Genomic DNA, 18,912 nt, shown 5'->3' with positions numbered 1-18,912 from the left:
ACTTTTTGATTTAATTCAATACTTTTGTTTTTAGCTATAGAAGTAGCAGCAGTACTTGCAGTCCCGATCGCAATCACACTAGTAGTTGTAGTTCTAGTTGTAGTATTTTCATTTCCAAGTAATAGCTGTTGCAGTTGTAAGTTGTCGCACTAGCTGTCGTAAGTAGTTGCAGTCACAGTCGCAAGTAGTCGCAGTCACATGTAGTCACAGAGGTAATTGCAATTAGTCACATCTGTAGTCACAGGCAATATTAGTTATAGTCCAACGACTATGACTACTTTTGTGGGCAAAAAAGGCGAGGGGCCTTTTAAACTTAAAGTAATTTGCTACCCCCACTCCCTCAATCTGACCATAAAGTTTCAACTATCAGCCTAAGCGGTTCTTGGGATTTTGCTGATGCATCCTTTCGACAACCAGCTTGCACGTAGGGTCTTTTGATTTTGTTCAATATCCGCCTCAATATTTTCTGGAAGTAGTCACAAGTAAAACTGGTCACGGTCGTAAGTATTTTTAATTTAAGTCACGAGTAATTATGGCCGAAATCACAAGTAGTGACAGTTACAAGGAGTCTCATTGGCAAGCAGTCGTAGTCACAGTTGCAAAAAGCCGTTGTTAGAGTCGGAATGGTAGTAATAGTAGTAGTAGTAGAAGTAGTAGAAGTGCCCCTGAACGTTTAAAGTTAACACCCTTAGCCTAAGACATTGAAGATTGCCTTTCCGAAGATAGGAAAGATAGTTAACACCTTTACTAAAATAATACTGATGCTCTCTTTTGTTAAGCTTGATACGTATTGGATCTTTGACTTAGTTCAGTCTCTCCCTAAATATTTACAGAGATTTAGCCTTGAAACCTGGAGCCCTTTGAACATTACATAATTTCTGAAATTACATAATTTACAATAAATAACTTACAAGACTTGATAAATCTACGTTAAGACTGACAGATTGAAGAGTTGACTAACCAATAACCTCCTGGCTTGGGCATATTGCATAGCTTATAACCTTGCCCCAGGGGCTTCGGGAGTATGGCATCCCTGGAGGCATAGCTATTAAACCCTTAGACAATTTGAACAACGTATATTTAAAAACTTTCGATCAGTGTTAGAGTGCATCTTAAACAGCTAAGGATGGTGTTTGTTGCCCTCCATTTACTTTCCAAATCACGCTCAGCATTCCCTAAAAATTTCAACCTTCAGCTGTTCCTGAGATATTGCTGATACAGTTTTTTGACAACAAGCTTACACAAAGTGCGTTTTTTTTAATCTCCCTCGACATTTTGTGAAAGTAGTGGCAAGGAGAAGTAAATCTCGAAGTTAAGGCAGTCACATTCGCAAATAGTTGCAGTCACGGTCGCGATTAGTCGCAGTTACAAGTGGTTGTAGTTGAAGCCAGAAGTATTCACAGTTGCAAGCAGTCTAAGTTGTATGAGTCGTAGTAGTAGTCAAAATATTCGAAGTCGAACTAGGCGTAGCCGCAATCGCAATAACAGTGGCCCTGAAAGTTTCAAGTTAAAACTTACTTACTTACTTTGTACTTGTAGGAGGACTCAAGCATCTCCACTCTCCCTGGCGCCCAATAGCTTCGTCATTGTAGTAAGCCAATAGTCTCGGTCGTTTGCGAGTGGCTCAATTAATTCAAGCCAGGACTTTTCCCATCTTCGTCCATACTTCTTGAAGCCACATACTTCTAGGAGATTGGGTCTAGGTCAGCCTTTATACAGGCAAGCCATGTTTTCTTTTGTCCCCCATGTCGCTTTTTCCATCCCGAAAGAGGTGTACATCTGAGGGCTTTATTGACAAAGATGTGGTGTGGGCAACGAAGTGTATGGCCGAACCGTCGGAGTCTTCTTTGTTTAATTATAGTGGCCAAATCAGAACGCTGATAGCAGATTGTGCGGAGTTCGACATTGCTGACACGATCACGGAGTTTAATGTCAATGATTCTCCTTAAACATGAATGGTCAAATACGTTGAGGGCTTGAATGTCGGATGCTTTTATAGTCCATTTTTATTATTCTCACAGCCATATAGAAAGGCAGACCGAACTAGGGCCTGGTAAATTATTATTCTTGTCTTCAGACAAACATTTTTCTGGTTCCAAAGAGAGTGATTTAGCTGGGTGAAAAATCCAGTTGCGGAAGCAATTTTTGGCTGTATTTCTGATGTGCATCCTCCTATTTGGTCTACCAGTGAGCCTAGATACTTAAATTCACGTATCTCGTCTATGGGTGACTGTTCTAGTAAAATCGGGGGTCTTGAGATGATATACCGGACGCCATGACTTTTGTCTTTAGGAAGCTTATTTTCAGGCCGACCAGAGAGGATTTTTCAGCTACCTTCGATAGCACAGATTGGGCTTCTGAACGAGATTCAGCTAACAAGCAAATATCGTCGGCGTATTCCAGATGGGTGATCACAAAATTGGGACTTACTTCAATACCTGAAAAGGTCGTCATTGCTCTGGTCACAATCCAGTCGATAACGAAATTAAATAAGACGGGAGACAATATACATCCCTGTCAGATACCAAAATCAATTTGGAACATAGAGAAGAGTTCTCCACCGATCTGAATGTGGGCTCACGTATGCTGGTAGTATGCTTGGATAAGTCTGACTATCCTGCTTGGTACTCCATCCTCTGTCATGGCCTTCCAGATTCCATCCCTTAAAACCGAATCAAAATCTGCAATAAAATCTATGAATAGAGACAATGTTGGTTTCTGGTGTTTTGCCCTGTGTTCAAGGGTTTGTCTTAAAACGAATAGTTGGTCAATTGTTTTCATGCCTGGGCGGAATCCCGTTTGATTGGGCCTTGTCTTTGCGTTGCGCTGGATATGAAAACGATTATGTAGTACTATTGCAAATATTTTTGCAGCAATGCATATGAAAGAAATCTCGCGATAATTGCTGTATTTTGTCTTTAGCACTTTTTTAAAGACTGGAAGGATGATAGAGTCTCCCCAATCCAGTGGAACCATCTTTTCTTTCCATATACGATAAGTCAATTTATGAGTCCTTCTGACAAGTGCTGTCCCTTCATACTTGTAATGTTCAGCCAGAAGGGCATCAGGACCAGGGGCTTTATTGCTTTTAAGGCAATTAACTGCTTATTGGACTTCATATAACGTGGGGGGAGCCATATTCGCGTCATTGTATATACTGCTGGGAGAGCTTGGTTCCTGCAGGTCATCAGGGCTACGACTTGGATTATGGCAGCACTCATTATCATCTATTGCTGTGGAGAGTTGGTGCAGGTTAAGTAGTTTGTCAAAGTGTTCCTTCCAGCAATTTATTATTTCGGTATTATTCGAGAGTTACTTGCGGTTTCATCGTCGACAGATGTACTAGTTGGCCTATTTGATTTACTCCTGATTAATTTTAGGAGCTGATACATCTTCCTGGTGTCCGATCTAGAAGCAGCAGTTTCCATATCTTCATCGATTTTCTCCCAATATTGGTTCTTATCATTCTTAGCCGAATGGTGGCATTCTCCTCTCAAGCGTTTGAACAACTCCGATTTTCTGCCCGATGTCTGTTTCTTTTGTTCAGCCAACTGAATTGTGCGTGTTGACATCCGCTTTTTGGATAGTACTTTGTGGTATCCTATCGTAGCTTCCGCAGCCTCGTGGATTGTACTTCGTATGGTCAACCACTTTTCATCCAAACTTTGATTTTGCTTGTCGTTTGCTTGCACCTGGAGAGCTTCAAAGTGGTTAGACAACTCTAGGGAGAATGCCTGTCGTATATTAGGATCATCAAAGCGATTGGTATCAAATCTTCGTGGAGGTTTCTTCTTGGGGCGTGCTGCATGTCTTAACTTTAGATCTAACTGGGTATAACCATTGTCCTAGGGACTGTAAAGGGTTATTTCTACCTAAGATACATAATTATTCGATATTTGAACTATTCCTAACAACATAGCTACCTCAAAATGTTGACAGGATGTGTTTTGGGATACATTATCATAAAAAGGACATAAGAGGGGATTGGTTGCCCTTAAATCGTTTTTGACAATTTTCAATGACTCCCCTTAAAAGTTTCTACGACCACCCCTTCCACATGAAGTGGGCTTAGAAAAAAATAGTATTTTGAACCCTTATGGCTCTTTGCTATACATAACGCCAGAGCGTAATCTCTCACTCTTGTTACTGTACACATTTTCTTTGCAGTGCTGTGCAAGCAGAAGAAAAGACTAATACCCCACACTTTTTGGGACTAACCAACCACAATAGTGCCACTTAGTCTCCATTTTTCGTTTTAGTCTGCATCATTCATGCCTTTTTACCATTGTTTGTCATTTCCCTATGGCTTTTGATGCCTTTGCGTTTAAAAGTTTTGAAAAAAATAAAGATCGTCTTGGACTTTAACTGACCAAACACGTCAAATCATAGGCTAAATGAAGTAATACTAAAGAAAAGATTTAGCAAATTTGCAAAGAATATTGGACTGTGATCTTTGATCTGAAACACTCTGATAACTTCAGTTCTAAGCTGATATTCAAGTAAAAATATTTATTAGCAATTCTCGTATTCTCAAAGCAATTCTCCTTTTTCTTTACGGCAAGTTTAAAAAAGGAGGGATTGAAGTATAATATTGAATTGAGGGGGGATAGTTTATCTTTGGGGTAAGAAGGAATAATTTGGGGAGGAGGAGAGTGCAGGATGGTCCATACTGTGGACCGATGTGTTTTGACGGCGACAGTAGTGACGAGGGTGGGTGTCATGTGATGTATGAGTTTGAAGAATTGAGTGTATTGCGAAAGAAAGCGCATGGAGAGCATAAATTTGATGAGAGATGGCTGGTGAATGCAATAAGGGAAAAACAATAGGACGATTTCGCAGGATGGTAATGGAACGCGGAAGTAAATTTTTGTGATTTGTGTTTTTCTTTGTTAATGTAATTTCGATTATTTAGAAATTAATTTTCTTTTTTGCGTTGTATTGCAATGACCCTAGGGCTTTTATTGGGGGTGCTACCATTTCGACTAACCGTCACAAGCACTAAACGTCATAACGTCTGACCGTCAGAACCACTAACCGTCTTGACATCAACAAAAAATTTATAAGTTTTATAATAGTAATAAGTATATAGTAGTTTAGAAACAAATTTTGGCTATATATTTGCACATCAGTGGGGTGGGGGTAAAGCATAGCATATATTAAATACGTAACCTAACCTAACCTAGGTACCTTTTCCCCCCTAGACCCCAAAAAACTAAAGTTTTAAAATTTTAGAAGTTATGACGGTTGGTGGTTCTGACGGATTTTTTTGTGGACGTTATGACGAATTTTGTCGATGTCCTGACATTAGTTGTTCTCAAGGTTAGATGTTATGACGCCTTCCCCTTTTAGTGAAATAAGACTTATTATTATTATAATTAATATTAATATATCAAAATTCTCTGGCCCGTAGTTTTTTTTAATAAGGCAAAAGATTTAAATAAAAGCCTGGAGGCAAAGCAAATAATTTGGTAAACATATTACCAATACTATAAAGCCATTTACTGTTGCCTTCACTACTTGGTGATATTGCAGCATAGGCCTCGTGTTCATTGAGATTATGCGGAGACCTCATCGCAGCTGGTTCTGCACTCCTTTCATCACTCCGCCAGTAAAGACCTGCAAGCGTAGCTAAGCACTTAATTTTAAGCCCTCCATGCCTGAAATGTTTTTGTCGAACTTTGAACTGAAGCCCCAAAGTTGTGGACTGAAGGCCAGTCTCTTCAACTTCTTCCAAGGGATACTGACGAAGATGGTTTCGGTCAACCTAAATTTAAGTAATTATTTAATATGGACGTTTAATAAAATACTTATAGATAACGCAAGGAAAATAAAAGTAAAAAAAAAGAAAGATAATTTAGCTCCTGGTTTTAAATAAGCATCGACACTCTTTTTGTTTTTATTTCTGTTTCTGTTTTTGTCTAACCTGGTTCTGTGACTGTTTAAAAAAAGAAAAAAAGTAGAACAGAACATAAAGGAGAAACAGGTCCTCTGTTCCTGAAGGACCTGCTTCTATTTCAGTCCGTTTTTTTTTAGCAATTCTATGTCGCAACACAAGGTACGCTGAATGAATACAAAATCTGACCTCTTAAGGAGGAACATGGTTTTCTTCAGCATTAGGTATTCATGTTTGATCAAACAAGAGTTTATGTATCTACGTTATTAATTTAAAAAAACTTTTTCCACAAATTAAGTTTTTCAAAGAAAGGTAAATAACTCCATTAAACAAAAATGAGCAAAAATAAAATCAAATAATCTACCAAGCGTGAAACTACCACAAATCAGCATCGATATATAAATGAAGCCCAAAACGAACAGAAAAATTATGAAAGACATATCGCCAAACCTTTGTTTCTTTTAATTGTTCAGGTGGTGGGACAAAAACTTCTTTTTCTTCCAACAATTTATCTAGTCCAGGTTTTTGATTTTACAAGGTATGAAAAGCATTGAAAACCACCATTCTTTCTTTTAATTGTTCAAGGGGTGGGACAAAAACTTTTTCTTTTGCCTTGGCTTGTCTTTTGTCATTATGAGAGGAATATTACCGAACCTGTTTCTTTTAATTGTTCAGGTGGCAGGACAAAAAACTTCTTTTTCTTCCAACTTTTTATCCAGTCCATATTTTTGATTTTCAAAGGTATGATAGGTATTTATGACCTTATCCATGTCAAATTCCAAAACAAAATCATCATCGCTATCATTTTCGATTTGATTTATTCGTTACACCTCGGCTTATCTTTCGTCATTATGAAATACATATCTCCGAACCTTTGTTTTTTTAACAAAAGTGTGGTAGGCATTGATTACCATATCCTTGTCAAAATCCCAACGCTAATCACCATCGCTATCATTTTCAATTTTGACACGTTTTGATTATCGCTGCCCAGATTCATTTTCATTTACTCACTGCTCTTCCATTCCATTTTTGACTCGCTCACTTGTTCGGTGTCGTATGTCTTCAAATTTTAAGCATTCTTTCTCAATAACTTTTGGCACCTATCGCCCTCTTCAAAATTCTGGTCTTCTTTGGTATGTGGCTGAATACCGAGGATTGGTCTGATATTTATAGTAAAAGAAATCTTGATGAGAAAACGGCTACGTTCCACAAAAATCTAATTAATAAATATCAAATTTGTTTCCCAGAAAAAAAAAAGATTTAAAAGGTGCTCCAGTGATAAACCCTTTATTAACCATACTATAAAAACACTAATTAGAACCAAATTGAGGCTTTCCAAAATTGGTAGATCGAATGAAGCCAATAAACTAAGACAATTAATTATAAGAGAAATTCGTAAATTGGGACGATCGTACAACAAAAATAAAGTCGAAGAATTGTTCACTAATAAGCCAAAATTACACTAATACACTAATTGGCATTCCGAGGTTAAAAAGCTGTATGGCAGGACACTTGAGCAGCTTAACTTCAATCTACCTGAGCCCCTTGATGCTACTGCTAATAATCTAAATAAATTCCTCACTTCCATTGTCCAGAGCCTTCCAGCATTGTCCGGACAATTACCAACAGGAGTCTTTTCCCCTTCTTTTCTCACTGTTTCCCCATCTGAGATAGAAAGAAGAATTGAAGAAACTAAGAATAACAAGTGTTTGTCCTTTGGATATTCTGTTTCCTCTTATTAGTGCCTTCGGTGATTTCCTCTTTAAGCCCTTGTTATTCCTGTTTAACGAGATTACCGATTCTGGGCAAATTCGAACAATTTGGAAACAGGGTTTCATAACCCCCTTGAAAAAAAACAACGGAAGCCGGGTTTTGAAGGCGTTCGTCCTACTACTCTTACTCCTATCTTCTCAAAACCTTATGAAGGATTCCCTGCAGATTGTCTAAAGGAAAAAATCCTACCTCTTACTGAGTTGAGGCAATTTGGGAATCTAAAATCTACTTCTACTTCCCACTACCTCGTTTCTCTTATTGACCACAACGAGAAAATCGTCGAAAAGCCCAATTTCTGGTTAAATTTAATTTCCATTGACCTTCAGAAAGTATTTGACCTTGTTAACAACTATATTTTAATTGATAAAATTGTCAGCGAGTTCAATATTGATCCCTTACTGGTGAAATTGGTTGCCTCCTTCTTAACAAATAGATCACTGGTTGTCAAATACCAGAATCATTATTCAAATCCTCTCCCTGTCCTCAATGGCATACACCAAGGCACTCAACTAGGTCCCCTCCTTTATTCAGTGACGCTGGCCATTCGTGAACAAGTGGTAAATTGAGAGAGGAGGTTGGGACAACATTTAGGGGCGTCCAGCTGCCCAGAGTCTCAGGCAAGTGACCCAAAAATTAAAAAAAATTTGTGAAAAATTCAAATTTTTTTCAGAGTGTGGGGCTAAGCTTAGGCAACGACAACGAATAGGTACTATTTGACAGACAAAGATGTTTTTAAACGATTGTTCGCCTGTTATTTGAGGAAAATGTACGCTCCTATGTGGATTTTAAATTCTTGGTCGACCTTCTTAAGCCCATAGGTGGACGTACCCTGTTTGTCTCTTTTTGAATTCCCGATCAAGATGCCGATGATTCTAGGTAGGCACTTATTTCCAAAAACTAACTTGACCAGTATGTGTCCAATAAGAGTCATGCATACTCCTGCCATTTACCCGTGCCTCAGACATTTAAACATTTGCCTCTCAATTGCTTGGACTATGTGTCTTGGCTTTTCTCTGTCTACAATTACCCAGCGTCTTGATGCAACCTATTGTAGAATACTTGATAACTTCAATTCAAGCCTTACGAAGGAATTTCCTGACCGATGGAAATATGTTGATGACGTAACGGTTGTTGATCCTTGCTTCAGAAATTAAATCAGCGACCCTATGAGTATCCTCAATGAACCTGGAGATAAGGCCTTACGCATGAGAATAAACCCCTCTTAGTCCATGATAATGCCGATTTGTTTCCTCAAATCCTCACCCTGTTTACTTAATCCTATCCCTCCTAAAATTTTTGTGTCCTCATTTAAACTACTTGGCGTCACAATTCCTTTTTTTGTCCGCCCAAATCTCGAATATGCTTGTCCAGTTTGGCACCCTGGTAGCTCTTGCGAAGAATCGGAAAAAATTGAATCAATCCAATAAAGAGCCTTGCGAATAATTTTCAAAGAAGGCAAGGTGCCATACTCTCTGCTCCTAAAAAAACTAGTTTGGAAACCCTTGAGCGAAGGAGGGTTTAATTCTGCCTCCCTTTTTGCAGAAAATGCAATAATAAACCCTCGGACGGCAAGTATTTTTCCCAAACGTCACTCCACATCCAGATTATGGCCGCCTCGAGCTGTTTCTGAGCCCATCCCTATTTTTCCCCCATTCACTGCTTTACTTACAGATATGAAAAATTTTTTATCCCCTTCTCTCAGAAAAAATGAATAAAATATTTCACTAGTTTCTCCTTTTCGTTCTTTTTTTTCTCTCTTCCTTTTTTTCTATTAGCTGATGGTGCTGCCCAGGTTCTTGCACTCATTTGCTTGTCCCCCCTCTTTTTTTGTTCCCATTGTAATTTTTTATAAATTTTGTATTTGGTTCTCTTGTATTTGCTTATTCATTTATTTTTGTCCCTCTCCCCTTTTTTGACCAGTTTTTTTTTAACTCTTTTATTGACTTCATGTAGTTAAATTTTTGACACTTTTTTAGTGTCCATCTTGACTTTTATATATTCATATCTCGTTATTTTTTTTGTATTTATTCGCTTATTCCCCCCTTTTTAATGTCTCTTTTAATTCTTCTTCTGATCTGTATTTTTTTAAGTTTAGCTTGACCAGTTTTTATCTTTTTAACTTTTTAATTGACTTTTTACAGTTTAATTACTGACTCATAAATGATTGTTCATTATGATTTTTCTTTTTCGTTGTCATTTTTTGTATTTTTTTTTGTGAAACCATATAATTTGTCGACTCCAAAGTCTGAATTCAGCCCTTTGTGGGTTTGTGATAGAGATTTTTTTGAAGTAAATATCTAATCTCTTGTCTTATATTCATATAAAAGTAGGCATCTATCGCTATATGGCTAAAACACGCCTTAAAACTATCCGAGTTTCAGCTTAAAGGATATTAAACAATTTATAGCTCTCTCGTAACAAATTATTCGTTTCAAAACATGGACATCATTGTTTAAAGCAATAATAAAACCATTTTATAGAATTTATTCTTTCCTTTTTACTACAGAATAATAAAGAACTGTCCCCTAATATTGCGTTAAAATCTAATCTGCAACTTTGCTGATTTGAAATATCTTTTTTGACCACTTATTTATATATAAAAATGAAAATCTGATATAAATATGGAATCATTTAACAAGAGGAAAAATTTACGACAGCTCTTAGTGGACTTTTACCATCAACAAACTCATCCATAAAAATGGAGATATATCTCTTGGCACAAAACTGGAGGGATAAAGTTTGGCAAACGGTAGATAGAAAAGAGGAAAAAATATTCTAATGATAGGCCATTTGCATGAGTTGCTCATAAACATTGAGCTTAGAATAGAATTTTATTTTAAAACCTACTATCACGGCATGATTGCCGAATTTTAATATATATATATATATATATATATATATATATATATATATATATATATATATATATATATATATATATATATATATATATATATATATATATATATATATATATATATATATATATATATTATATATATATATATATATATATATATATATATATATATATATATATATATATATATATATATATATATATATATAATACGTGTTGGTACCCAAGTTCCCGGGTGGTCAGAAAATCTAGTGCTGTCTGAAGCTTGTGACCGTGCTAAATTTTGGTATAAATTATGGAGAGATTGCCTATGCCCCCGTCAAGGAATAGTCAATGAACTGAGAAAAATGTCAAAGAAACGTTTTTCTAAGGAACTTGCCCTTCATCGATCTAAAATGCAGACACTTTATTCCGAGAAGGTCAGGAATTTACCTGATCTTCTGTGGAAGCTACTACCTCATACTATCTCCTCCAATTTGCCAGACCCGAATGACATTCCTTTGTCCGAGTGGATATCCCATTTTTCAAATGAATTTTCCGAGTCTGATCCTGTTTTAGAATCACAATTTTGTGACGAGCTCTGCAAATTCATTGATGAATCTCCTGACCCTGATTTTGTTGTTACTTGTGACGCTGTTATAAAAGCCATTTCCCAGCTTAAAAAGAAAGCGTCTTGTGGGATAGATAAGGTGAGCACTCTACACATCATTAATGGAAGTTATCTATTGGTGCGTCACCTCAGCCTTCTCATGCAAATGATATTTGTTACAGGTATTGTTCCATCCTCGTTCTGCATTGGTGATCTGTCTCCGATTCCCAAAAAAGGGAAATCTGCGCATCAATGTTCCCCTGTCTGTTCCATCAACGTCTCTGCAACGGTACGCAAACTTCTTGAGCTTCTTTTTATTGGGGAGTTAAGACGGGAATGTGACTTTCTCCCATATAAATTTCGTTTTGTGACGAATCTTGGCGATTTTCATACTCTTACAGTAGTTTTTACTGCCCTCGTCGACGCAGAATACTCGGGAGAAAGTATGATCATCGCCAGACATGACGTTAGACGTGCATTCAATTCCTTAATTCATTTGTTCATGCTTCTTCATAAGGCGAGGCGTAAACCCATCAGTTGTCCGTGTTCTCAGGGATTTATATAGGAATCTAAAAGTCCGTCTAAAACTTCCATCCCGTTTTTCCCTGCGGTCGGCTCTTCATCCTTCGCTATATAATTGTATTATTCTCGTGTGAGGCCAAACTCTTCGATTCCCTCAAATATGCTTGTGAATCCTCAGTACCGCATCCTTGTTAAGAAAGGGACAAGACAGGGAGCTATCACTTCCCCAACCCTGTTCCATAACAGTGTCCTGGAAGCACAGGCAAAGTGTCTTCCTTCATGCATTCTTGGGAGAATTGATATGTCTGTTATTTGTTATGCAGTTGACATCCTGAATCTCAGCCGTACAACCCAGTGGAATGAGCAGAAGTTAAAATTCATCAAAAATGAATATGCAAAAATCGGCCTGTCTTTTATTCTTGAGAAATCCGAAGTAATTCTTTTCAATTAGCGAAATCCCTCTACTTCTCTTATAAATATGGACGGTTCTTTTGTTAAACCCTCAGACCATATTAAATACCTGGGCCTCCCAATTGGCACATCTATAGGTAAAACACGTCGTTTGCGGATTTCTCACGTTGACCTATAACTGAGCATTTCTTTTGCTGTAATTGTAAAAAGTAAACTACATTCTAACCAATACCCTCGAAATTCCATTGACAACGCAGCAGGTCTTCTAAACATGACTTAAATAGCTCCTTTATGAAAATTTCTCACAGTTACAGATAAAAAGCACCTACGATCAATCATCTTCAGATTTGCTAAATATCTTCTACATTTGCCCCCTTGAACAAGAAACCATAAAATTATACATTTGTATAAGCTATCTGACCCTAATATTAGCATTAATAAATCTGTATCCTATTTTCAAAGTAAGTTTAATCATCCATGCTCAACAATTTGTTCATAATAGTTTTTTTATATTAATGTAATGCATATAGTCACTGTTCGTATTAATGCAATGAAGAGTTTTCTTTTCTCATGTGTTTGAATTTTCAATGTGTGTTTGTGTCCTTCTTTTACGTCTTTTTTTTCTTTTTTGTTTTCTTTAGTAATTACTCCGTCTACTGTACCTTTTGTACCTTTTTTTGACGGGCAATAAATGAATAAGTAATAATATATATATATATATATATATATATATATATATATATATATATATATATATATATATATATATATATATATATATATATATATATATATATGTATATATATATATATATATATATATATATATATATATATATACATATATATATATATATATATATATATATATATATATATATATATATATATATATATATATATATATATATATATATATATATATATATATATATATATATATATATATATATATATATATATATATATATATATATATATATATATATATATATATATATATATATATATATATATATATATATATATATATATATATATATATATATATATATATATATATATATATATATATATATATATATATATATATATATATATATATATATATAAATCATCTTCAGAACGATAGCCACCAATAGTTCTTGCTTCAGCCGGGCTATAAGAAAGTCTTTAACCTCCAAATGACCTCCAAATTATCTCCAAATTTATCACTTAGACGAATTGTTTCGGATTCATAATTAAGAATGTCTACACTTACCGCAGACGACTTAGTCCCTTTTGGTAGCTCGGAGTTGGTTTAAGGTCCTGTAGTAATTTGTGGTGAAAACGTGCCGATTATGTTTCCTCTTACAGGTCTAGTGCTCTTTGCACTAGACTTTTGTGGAGTTTGAGATGCTTACGACTTCAGAGTCATGGGAATTTTTTTTGCATGACAGTCCATGCGCAACCATTCACCGGTGTGGTCCTTTAGCCCGATTTGGGCAAATTTATTAACACCTGCGTGGTACCAGCGGCCGCATACTGACATGTTAAGGTTTAAAAAGTTCTCCAGTGACAAACCATTCATTAATCAGCCCATAAAAGCGCTAATTAAAAAAAAATTTAATCTTTTCAGAAATGGTAAACTGGATGAAGCAAATATACTAAGAAAAGCAATTAAAAATGAAATACGTAAATCTGCCCGATCATATCACAAGAATAAGGTCAAAGAATTGTTTTCCAATAAACCAAAACCTTGATATTCTGAAATAAGAAGTTATGTTGTAGGAGTCTAGACCAGCTTGATTTCAACCTACCAGAATCCCGAGAAGTTACTGCTAATAATCTAAACAAGTTTCTTGCCTCTATTGTCCAGAGCCTTCCGGCATTGTCTTATCAATTACCTACTGATGATCTCCCACCTTGTTTCCCCTACACATTTTCGTCTGAGATCGAAAGAAGAATTAGGAAACTACTAAAAACAAGTGGCTGCCCTTTAGACATCCCTTTTCCTTTAATTAGTGCTTTCAGTGACTTCCTTTCAAAGCCTTTGTTTCCTTGTCAATGAAATTACTGAGTCTGGACAATATCCGCAAATTTGGAAACAAGGTTTCATAATCCCCTTGAAAAAGAAAGACGGAAAACCTGGTCTCGAAGGTGTTCGTCCGATTTCACTCACTCCTATATTCTCTAAACTATATGAAGGATTCCTTGCAGACAGGCTAAAGGAAAAAATCCTACCTCTCTCTGACCTGAGACCATTCGGGAACATGAAATCGACTTCTAGTTCCAATTACATTGTTTTTCTTATTGACTCAATTAGGAAAATTCTCGAAAACCCTAATTGCTGCCTAAACTTAATTTCCATTGACCTTCAAAAAGCATTTGACCTTGTTAACCACAATATTTTAGTTGAGAAACTTATAACTGATTTTAATATTGATTCTTTCCTGGTTAAATTGGTTGCTTCATTTTGTCAAATAGATCACAAGTGGTCAAATATGAAAATCGTTCTTCCAGTCCTCTCCCTGTCCACAACGTAGTACCCCAATTTAGTCCCATAGGTCCCCCCTGTTTTCTGTTATGATAAATAGCCTCGCTAAGGAATTTCCCGACAGGCGGAAGTTTGTTGATGACCTAACGGTTGTTGAAACCTGCTACAGAAACTTAGTAAGCAACCCTATGAGAATCCTCAATGATATTGCAAATGACGCTGCAGACATAGACATGAGACAACCCCTCTAAATCTATGATAATGCCAATATGTTTCCTTAAAACATCACCCCTTTTTCTCAACTTTATCCTCCCAGATATTTCTGTTTCTTTCTTTAAATTACTAGGTGTTACAATTTCCTCTAATTTAAAGTGGGATATCCACGTTAAAAATATTGTCCATAGAGCTAATGCTTCCTTGTCTCTCCTTAAGCCCTTGAATAAATTTAATGTTCCCCCATCCCATTCCTTAATGATCTATACTTCCTTTGTCCGCCCGCATCTTGAATATGCTTGTCCAGTTTGGAATCCTGGTATCTCCCGTGATGAATCAGAAAAAATTGAATCCATTTAAAAAAGAGCCCTGAGAATAATTTTTTAAGAAGGTAAGGTACCATAAATAAAATTATAGTATAATAGTATAATCAATATTAAGGTCAATTAAATGGGGTCCAACTTTTACAAACCCGAGCTTCAATCCTTGCTACTGAATACACCAAGATATTTATCAACATTCCTAAAATCACTATAATTATGTCCCCGCTAAACAATAGTCACGCTCGTTGAAAAAAAGTATCTGATGAATTTTGAGATTAATTAATGATCCGGGCTTTCATTGATTCTGCGTCATATTTATTTCAACGAAGCAAAAAATTGCAATAATGGCAGGAGCTTGGTTGGAAAATATTTCTGAACCCGTTCCTATCCTGTCCCCTATCCGGGGCATGACCTGCAGGTATGAAAAAACCTTTGTACCATTCATTACGGATAAATAAACCGCTTGTTTTCCTTTTTTTCTCTCTTTGGTACTAGTGATACCCAAGTTTTTTGTTTATTCGATTTTTTTTCCTTTTATATATTATCTTTTAAACCTTTTTAACGTTAATTTTATTTTACTTTTTTTTAGTTTTTACCTTTTTCAGTTCCTGAGATTTTGCCACTTAATTGTTTTTTGTTGACTAACGAATGGTTTTGCCATTCGGACATTGTTGTTTTTGGCATTGGTTCGCCAGTTTTTGTGCTTTTTTTATGATTTTTGTTTTTTGATTTTATGACTCCGAAATGCTAATTCGGTCCTTGTGATAGACGTTTTTTGAAATAAATATCTATCTTATGTTACACATTGGACAGAATTTGTGGTTACCAGCAGTCGGCCCTCGGGACAATAATTCTTTGGTTTCGACCACAGTTTATATAATTATCCAGTAAGTTTACCGCAGATGATTTCTGGCTCTTCATTCTCGGTGCGAACAAAAAGCTCCTCCCACTTAGTTCTGCACTTATTGTCCACATATTGGTTGAGCCGGCCAAGTGGTTTTGTCAGTACTTGTTCCTTGTTCCGTATTCTTTGTCTACCCGTGAGAAGATCTAATGCCGCTTATGTTTATATCTGCAAAAACGTTCTCTGGAGCACTCGCACCTCGGTCCGGGTTTTTATAATGGGTGAGATAGGGAAAGATCATACTGGATAATTATATAAACTGTGGTTTCGACGTATCACAGAGTGGGTGCGGGGTGAATTTACATCATAGACGAAAGAAGGTTCGTAAAACGAGATTCAGTGAGTGGAAAAGTGAAAGAATCTTTAACTCAATCGGTGAAATCTTTATTCTCACTTATTTAACTGCAACAGTGGTTATGTAATTAGTACTCGTTATAAAATATAGTGTTATTCATCCAAAATTCCAAACAATCAATGATTTAAAATATTCACCTGTTAGGTCAACGTCACTGAATTAATCACAGGATTAAGATAAACTGGTTATAAAAAAGTCTCATGGGAATTTGGTTGGAATCAGCTAAGTTGGTAAAAAACAAAAAACAAAAAAAAAAACGTCTTCAGTTAAGCTTAATTTGGCTATTCAGTTAAGTCTGTTTATGTTATTAAAAATCACTGATCAGCTATCCAAGACCAAGGTGTTTCTTCATCACTGTCTGATTCCAGCTTAGCCTTATATTCATTTTAACTTATTGTTTGCTATTCTCCCTCAGATTTACACATTCTGTTTAGCATGGTATCTATCTTAGTTGTATTGTTGTTCATTTTTGTGTATTTATCGCACAAAAGTCGACTGCGACTCAAGCTATCTTTATCTTAAGTCAAAACTGTGATTTTAGGTGCTGGTAGCCCAAAGTAGATCAAAATGGTGCAGAAGTCTTTGAGGTAAGTTTTGTTTATATTTTACGCATAAGTCAAGCTGGCTTTTAAAAAGTTAAATCATATTCAATCGCCAAAATTTTTGTTTGCTATCATTAGATGTTGTCAGTGAAAGTTATGAGCAAGTCCATGGTAACGTCTGAAAAAGAGGAGTGCCAGAGCTAAACGTGAAATGCGATTAATGAACTACTATGGGAAGTATCTTACTCTGCAATATTTTAATGGAAAGTATCTGACTCTGGAAAGATGAAAGTATCTCATTTTCTCACTTTCTAATATTGTAAATTATTCTCCACGTAGGCGCGTATATCGATTAAATTTAACTTTGACATTTTTGAGGCTTGTTTAGATTTTAGACCTACATGCACGTGACACGTGTTTCGCCTTGATTCAGTTTGCATTTAATAAATATTTACCAGAAATTTCTTTTAATTTTTTATTTTGGAGAAATATTCGCCTTTCCTTAATTTTGTAGCTATGCAAATGTAAAAAATAGGTTTTGGGGAGTAATGGAAAGGATAATATTAGGTCGCATTAATGTTATCCTTGGATTATGTAATTGCAAATGTTAAGGCTCCAAAAGAAAAACCATTGCATTTTCAGTATATTAAACTACGTTGGAAAAGTCATGGAGGCTAGGTACTCACTCAAATCCTAGACTACTAAATTTTCTTGCATTTTTAGGGTCGCTAAACGAAATGAGAATTGTGAAAAAAAGGTGTTATTCTCGAAATATGTAGTAGAAATAATTATTAAAATTCTTTGAATTTGAAGGTGTTGCGTTGTCAAATTCTGAAAAAAAAAACTTTGAACAGATGATAAGTATGTAAAAAATTGTGATTCTTGGAATATAAAGGGATTAGTTTAAAAAATCCGAGACCCAAGATTTGTAGAAGTTTGGAAAAAGTAAGGATTTTTGGATGGGGAAGGGTCTTGAATGGGGAATGGTGAAAATCAAAATGAGAATTGTGAATTTTAGACAAAAACACATTATTCTTGAAATAAGAAAGGGGAAGTTGGTTATGATTGTTTAAATTAGAAGGTTTTGTAATGTAAAACTGTAATAGTAACTTGAAGAACTGTGACACTTTGAAAAAAGCTATGACTTTTGATAAAGGGACTATTTGTAAAAATTTGTCATAAATAGTCTTTAGAAGTATAAAATGATAAATCTGGTAAGTTTTTTCAATGGGAAGTTTGTTTGGTCGAAAATTGAACCAATAACTCTGAAATCATAGGCACCACAATAGCGCTACCCAAGTAAAGAGCGATGTGGACACAATGCACTATTTAATTTTTTAGACCAGGGCAGTTCGTATGGAAGGAGTTGTCCTGGAAACTTCGAAAAGGGCGCATCTGTTTGGAAATTGAAAGGGGTATTGCCCTTTAAATAGTCAAAAGTCATTGGAGGACAACCAGTCCCCCACGCCCTTCATCTCCTCAAACATATCCAATCAAGTTTTTAAGACAGCCATTTTGTTTAGCGTAGTTGAAATGTCTGGAAATTATGTATTTGAGGATGACAACCCTCCCCCCACAGGCCTCAGGGCGACGGTTGTAAATTATTCCCTGGGGGCATATAAGATTTTAAAAACCAAACCTCAAAACAAACACTGAAGCTAAAATAACACCCTTTCCAAGCAACGATGGAAAGGGTAACTCAAGAGTTACCGTTGCATCGATGAAAAGGGTTACCTTTTCATTGTTGCTTGTAAAGTATTTTATCAGAAGTTATTTATGTAAATTATGCAAGTTGCTTATTGTTACTTTGATACTTCTTTTAGTTCTATTAATTTAAAAAAAACTTTTTCAACAAAATAATTTTTCAAAGAAAATTAAAGAGCTCCGTTAAGCCAAGAATGAGCAAATGTAAATTCAAATAATCTTCCAGGCGTAAAATTACCACAAATCACTATCAATAAATAAATAAAACCCGAACATAAATTACAATAAATACCCAAGTCAAGCTCAAAACGAGCAAAAATTAACATCAGTAGGGCTGATAACCCCCA

The 18,912-nt window shown here is 35.7% G+C and overlaps 1 protein-coding gene across 1 annotated transcript in view; it reads right to left on the bottom strand.

Annotated features, from left to right (window-relative positions):
- Nucleotides 1-18,912, bottom strand: part of LOC148942228 (cell adhesion molecule 1-like) — a 410,054-nt gene that overhangs the window by 15,176 nt on the left and 375,966 nt on the right. Inside the window, exon 5 of the mRNA XM_089103258.1 lies at nucleotides 5,482-5,764. Within this exon, the coding sequence (XP_088959384.1) occupies nucleotides 5,482-5,764 (283 nt within the window). The remainder of the gene's footprint in view (nucleotides 1-5,481; nucleotides 5,765-18,912) is intronic.

Source organism: Artemia sp. Qi Xiang Cuo, chromosome 17 (assembly GCF_049724085.1).
Source record: "Artemia sp. Qi Xiang Cuo chromosome 17, ASM4972408v1, whole genome shotgun sequence".
NCBI lineage: Eukaryota > Metazoa > Arthropoda > Branchiopoda > Anostraca > Artemiidae > Artemia > Artemia sp. Qi Xiang Cuo.
The sequence above is the reverse complement of the archived record's forward strand: the minus strand, read 5'-3'. Positions and strand labels throughout refer to the sequence as shown.